Here is a 6,117-nt window from a genome sequence, read left to right as displayed (position 1 = left end):
GACCACCGTGATAATAATATCAAGTTGTGAGCCACATATTCTCGAATAAATGGACCCCACAACGATATTATGGTTATTTGTTTTTTTTTTTTGGGACCAGAACATGCTGTTAATCTCAAGGACTATCACTTAATCATATCTCATTATAGAAAGGGTTGACCCAAGCACAATGTGATCGGTTATTTGCATCGACCCACTCGATACGCATGTGACCTGGAAATTAATGGGTTGACAGGATATGATCGTGCGGTCGATGGATCGGTACGATCGCACGGGCCCATTGTGCCAGCTGGGACGAAACCGGGTTTTTCATGAAATTCATAACAAATTGCTATAGTCCATCCACAAAGCATCACGAGACCAACAGGACGAATAATTTCCCAATCACGTACGCAGCTGATGAAATACCATCGATTGAAAACGTTAATAGCTGACACCATAGGGTTAAAAGTAGTTTTTTTCAAGCTCGTCACGAACAAAACAGCTTACACACATCTCGATCTCGTGCCGTGTCTAATGGGCTGGCTGGCTGGGCACGAACACGAACACGAACACGACCTGATTATCGATCGTGTCTTACCGGTCGGCGTGAAAATTGATCCCGACAAGATCGACCTCCTAATTTTTGTCCCATCGTGTCCACGCGATGTGTTAAAAAAATGGTCATCAACGGCCAAGGGTAATAATATATATATATTTTTTCATTTTTTCATTTTTGATAAGAGTATAGTGTTTGGTATATATAATTTTTATGAATATATATATTATACATATATATTCCCACATATATAAGTCCCATCTCGTTCCAAAATGTTCCGTCACTCGTCCCTCTCTCTCTCCCCGTTCTCTTGCAAAAAAATCTCTCTCTCTCTCTCTCTCCCTCTCTGTGTGCAGTGGAAGCGACGGACGAGCTTGCTCCGATGAGAATCGCGACGCCGGACGAATCCGAAATGCTACTCGCTCTCCGCTCTCCGGCCGACAGCGACGGCGTCTGAGCTGCTTCTTCCCGTCGCCGGCTGCTTCCTCCGGCGTCTTCCTGAGAGATCGGAGTACGTTGCCTTTCTCTCTCTCTCTCTCTCTGCTTTTGTTTGCTCTCCTCATTGATCTCTCTCTCTCTCTCTCTCTCTCTCTCTCTCTTACTTTCTCTCTCTGAGTCGTGACTCTGTTGAAGGTTAGGAGCCCTGCATCGAGTGTCGGAACCGCGATCTCGGTCGAGCTCCGTCGCTCAGCCGATAGCTCCGGCGAACTTCGATTAGCGGTGAAATGCGGAGGGGCTAAGCTGAATTCGAAGCGAGGACCGGTCGGAGCGTTAGGTGCGGGCTGTGAAGTGGAGCTAGGCGCGGCCGTTCGGTTGAGCGAGAGCGATGATGCTGGATCTCAACCTCAACGAGGAGGTCTCCACCTCGGAGTCGACGCGGAACGAGAGCCCCGTCGCGATCCTCGAGGAGCTCCCCGACGCGCCGCCGGGGGCTCAGATGGATGAGTCCGGGACCTCGAACTCGTCGATCGTCAATGCCGACGGTTGCGACGACGAGCCGTGCTCGGCACGCGCCGCCGCCGCCGACGTTCGCACTTTCACTTTCAGCTTCGGCATCCTGAAGGCCGGCGAGGGAGGTGCTGGCGTCGCAGACGACGAGGTCGACGCGACGAGGCAGTTGTTCCCGGTGATGGAGGTGGGTGCGGATATGGAGAGGTGCGGCGAATCGTCTGCGATGGACAAGAGGAACGACGTCTTCGCGGTCGATACTTGTACGGATAAGGAAGGTCCGAGGCTAGCGATGCCGCAACAGCGGAGGAAGAGCAGGAGGGGTCCGAGGTCGAGGAGCTCGCAGTATAGAGGGGTTACTTTTTATAGGAGGACCGGAAGATGGGAGTCGCACATATGGTTAGTGGACGATCAGTTTGACTTTTCGAAAATTCGATGCATCTGCTCTTATTTATTAAAATTTTTGCGGCCGTGTTTGATTTTCTATCCAATTCCTCCGGGATTGATGTGCTTGGCTGCTTGGTTTGGTTTAGTTTGATTGAATTACCCGAGTGGTTGCCGCTTTTTGTTTTACCCGGATAATAGGGACTGTCTTGAAACGGTCTGATTCCTGAACCGATGATCATTTGGCGCGATTGACTTGCTGAAATTGACAATTCGTTTGGGGAGTTGGGCCTATCTCTGGATTTTTCGTTCTGAGCATGGTTCATTTTGCTTCTGCTTGTCATGCGATTGATTTCAGTGAAATCGGATGTATGTATGAGTTGTTGAATTTTTCATGGAATTTAACTTATTGACTACGGATTTATTCTCTTATTTTTGGGACAGGGACTGTGGAAAGCAAGTGTATTTGGGTATGCATAGTCTTTTCTCGGGAAATTTGAGTTCAGTTTACTTGATGTCAGTTCACGTTTGGCAGCACTGATAATCTTTGACCTATTTGTAGGTGGATTCGACACTGCACATGCTGCAGCTAGGTAAGACATTGTCATACGTCATTAAGCTTTGTAGCTTTAGAAGGTTTCATTCATCTAAGAAGATAACATATTTGGGTTTTTGTGGACTCAGGGCCTATGATCGAGCTGCAATAAAATTCAGGGGGCTCGATGCAGACATAAATTTCAATTTGAGTGATTATGAGGATGATTTGAAACAGGTAAGATGTTTCACATGATTTAAACTTCCCACCATTGCACCATGTTAGTTTGCATTCTGGATTGGCTTAGGCTCTTTCTTGGTTGAGATTGGCAGATGAAGAATCTTGCAAAGGAAGAATTTGTACACATACTTCGTCGACAGAGCACTGGCTTTTCTAGGGGAAGTTCGAAATATCGAGGGGTGACACTGCACAAGTGCGGGCGGTGGGAAGCTAGAATGGGCCAATTCCTTGGCAAAAAGTAGGAAACTAAAAGCTTTTTCCCTTTAAAACCTGTTCCCCTTTATAAAGATTTTCTGCCCCTGTGAACTGAGGCAAGCTTTTGTGTTTATACACGAGCCAGTTTGCACTAAATATTCTGGAAAGCGAACTTTGGAGACATTGTATCTGAGTATCTTGCAATGCGTTTGTGCAGGTATATATACCTCGGCCTATTTGATAGTGAAGTAGAGGCAGCAAGGTGTCCCGACCAACCTGTGACCACATAGAGAATTCAATTCTATGAATACTCAGCCTTAACATGCTCGATCCCTCACTTATAGCTTTTGCTTCTTTGAATCAGGGCGTATGACAAGGCAGCTATCAAATGTAACGGAAGAGAGGCCGTGACCAACTTTGAACCTAGTACGTACGAGGGAGAGATGATTGCAAAAGCCAGCAATGGAAATAGCATCTGTAATCGCATATTTTGTCGCAAATGAGAAGCTTTCAGCGAACCGTTTCATTTTCATGAGAAGAAATACGTCAGGTTTCTCTACAAGGTTGATGAAGTATTCTGATGCAATTGATGCAGATGGTGACCAGGGTCTTGATCTCAATCTCGGGATATCAGCTTCTTCCAGGGGAACAATGGAAATCTTAGAGCCTTCCCAGTTCCTTGCTGACCCTGGCGACATGCATCGTGGAAGTAGTTTGAGGGTAATATTAGGGAACATTATCTCGATTTCCTTTCTCTTTCCTTTATACTCTTTAGATCCATGTATTCTATGAGGAGGTGCAGATTATTACTACTTTTCGATTTCCTATGGTTTCTGTATTCACTGAAAATGCTTCTCAGGTTGAAAACTCTGCTGCATCCTGGGGCAATCCATCTTTTGAAGGTTTTTCAATGACATCAGGACATCCTCCTCCTTGGACTGGTGTTTATCCTAGTGTCTTTCCTCACATGGTAAGTAACTATTGTTTTCCTATTACATCCTCATAGTGGAGTTGGCGTCTATCCAATGCCTTTTTGCTTTCAAGCAGCATCTCGATTCAGCTTTATGAAATTTCCAGTTGAGACAACCTACAACTGAAATGAACAGAATTTGATATAAATCTCTTATCAGAATTATCTTATTTCCTAACAAATAGGAAGTGGGAAAAAATGTGCTTGAACTGACGTGTCTGGGATTGTATGCACCGAACTAAGGTTCTGGTTAGAACATGGAGATATTCATACCAATATGCCAAGATGTCAAGTTGTACCGGAGAGATAAGTGATAATAAGAGATCGGAAAAAACAATCGACAAGTGATTTTGTGCGTGCTATTCCCTATTTTATGTGCTGCTTCATGAATAAAGCTTCAATTAATTCATAACCTTGCAGCTATCAGCCTAGAGGTTTCTGAACAGTGCTTGATGATGCATGTTTGTCCGCTGTTCTAATCCCGCGAGCCTAACTTGCAGGAAAGAGCTAAAGAGAAGATATGTGGGTTAGGCACGTCCCAAGGACTCCCTACCTGGGCAACACAAATGCATCATGGTCAGGTCAATTCTGCCCCATTACCACTGCTCTCTGCTGCAGCATCATCAGGATTCTCACTGTCGGCCGCTCCTCACTCTCCTGTCAATCTTCCCCTGCCGTTGACCGACTCAACAAGCCAAAGCAACCGTTTCTCTTTGCCCTCCTCGGCTGCCAACATCTCTCGTGGCTACTATCAGTTGATGCCTCAATGGCCTCCTAGGTAACTCTTAGATCTCTAATGAAGGGTTCGGAGAGATCAATGTTTAATTATTATTAGGAGGAAAATCTGGGCACTCTTAGTCAGCTCTCTTTGATGGCCAATGTCATGTTCATGAATTTATCCGAAAGATTAAAAAAAAGCCATTCATTATAAAACAACAAAGAGAGTTTTGATGGCGAATAACTCTGCTCGATGGTATTTGATGTGCGCGAGAAATTTCATTACACGTGTAATGCGGGTCAAATTTTGTGGATTCAAAAGAGGAATTGCGAGTTTATGATAGGCAGAGGAAGGAACCGACGTGCTCGGAGTCGATAATCTCCGAGTTCACGCTATTGTTGACGGAACCGAAAAACGAAACCTGACGCTGTGTTGCTGTTCATGTGTTGCCATCGTTGTTTCTTCCTGTTTCTAGAGAACTAGGAGGCAATGCGTTCGAGATGGTACTTCTCTTCTCCAAGAGCTATAATTGCTAAAACTGGTTGCGTCGTGAAATTGAGCTTAGACTAACCTTTCTCACCGAAAGCGGGGTAGGGACGACAAAAGGTTTGAGTGAATCAGGTGTGGACGTGCATTTGGACGGTGCATTGATCAAAACCACCACCATTAAATTTGTCAAATGGGTGGGTCGGGTCATATTCGATTCGGTCGAAAGTAGTCTTATCCAAATAGACATATTTAATATGTTTTGATCCATTATAATATAAATCTAACTATTCATATCCGATCAAATTATATCCTATCCGATTCATATTACTAAAAACACTTTCATATTTAACTCAATCTAGGAAAAATCATATCTAATTTGAGATGAGAGTGCGAAGTGAATGAGCACAAAATTAAGTGAGGGCGAGAGGGATGAGTTGAGTTTAAATAAGTTGTAAATCCATTTACGATCCATCTAATACTCATATTATCTTTATTTTAATTTATAATCTATTTAATGAATATAACTAGCTTATTTATGACTATTTATTGATATATGAGTTTTTTTTTTTGTTGTTGGTCCTACTCTATCTCTCACTCACGATACACACTCAGACTTGCGCCCCACCTCTTACAGGGCGTGGGCGTCGAAACCCACATCTTAAATTACGCGGCCCCACCCCTACCCTCTGCGAAGGTGGGGATTCGAACTCCCCACCTCCCCCTTCTCAAGTGAGAAGGGTGGCCACTGGGAGTTAAGGAATGAGTTTATGCTCTATTTTGACGGTTCTAATCACCACTTCTGCCATGTTTGCTTTCCCATGTACTTGCCTCTGGTGCCATCCCAAAATTGGCAAAACAAACTCGGGATGTTCTCAAAGATATAGATGATAAAACCAGCAAATCAAAGGAAAACAGAGGGGGAACGATGTAATGAATTTTGAAGAAAAAAAAGGAAGAAATGAAAATTGAATGGCATGGATCCACTCTCCTTTCCTTCTTCCCTACATCTCGGCGGCAGGCGTACGCATGCACCATTTGCCGCCAGCCACCGCCGTCGGCAAACTACGCTCACGCCGACCCGCTGCACCTCTCTCGCCCTT

General features: G+C 44.7%; 1 protein-coding gene across 2 annotated transcripts; it reads left to right on the top strand.

The window, feature by feature from the left end:
- Window positions 1–840: 840 nt before the first annotated feature.
- LOC115670325 (AP2-like ethylene-responsive transcription factor TOE3) lies at window positions 841–4,771 on the top strand. Of its 2 annotated transcripts, none has more exons than XM_030591577.2 (11): window positions 841–1,049; window positions 1,172–1,885; window positions 2,315–2,340; window positions 2,433–2,463; window positions 2,555–2,642; window positions 2,738–2,883; window positions 3,058–3,102; window positions 3,205–3,266; window positions 3,436–3,560; window positions 3,700–3,810; window positions 4,311–4,771. In XM_030591577.2, the coding sequence occupies exons 2-11, from the start codon at window positions 1,365–1,367 to the stop codon at window positions 4,590–4,592; spliced, it is 1,437 nt and encodes a 478-aa protein (XP_030447437.1). In that variant the 5' UTR covers window positions 841–1,049; window positions 1,172–1,364; the 3' UTR covers window positions 4,593–4,771. The 2 variants fall into 2 exon arrangements, with proteins under 2 accessions (XP_030447437.1, XP_030447434.1); XM_030591574.2 differs by having other exon boundaries at window positions 842–1,049; window positions 3,205–3,317.
- The last annotated feature ends 1,346 nt before the right edge of the window (window positions 4,772–6,117 follow it).

This window comes from Syzygium oleosum, unplaced genomic scaffold (assembly GCF_021117445.2).
Source record: "Syzygium oleosum isolate NSW1041296 unplaced genomic scaffold, Sole_v2.1 Sole_v2.19, whole genome shotgun sequence".
In the NCBI taxonomy this organism is placed as follows: Eukaryota; Viridiplantae; Streptophyta; class Magnoliopsida; order Myrtales; family Myrtaceae; genus Syzygium; species Syzygium oleosum.
The sequence above is the reverse complement of the archived record's forward strand: the minus strand, read 5'-3'. Positions and strand labels throughout refer to the sequence as shown.

What these genes read in the sequence shown, in the direction of transcription:
- LOC115670325 (XM_030591574.2), top strand. Translation starts at nt 1,365, where the DNA reads ATGATGCTGGATCTCAACCTCAACGAGGAGGTCTCCACCTCGGAGTCG. An exon ending in GGCCAATTCCTTGGCAAAAA is followed by an intron (nt 2,884 to 3,057) that starts GTAGGAAACTAA and finishes GCGTTTGTGCAG; the next exon opens with GTATATATACCTCGGCCTAT. An exon ending in AGTGAAGTAGAGGCAGCAAG is followed by an intron (nt 3,103 to 3,204) that starts GTGTCCCGACCA and finishes TCTTTGAATCAG; the next exon opens with GGCGTATGACAAGGCAGCTA.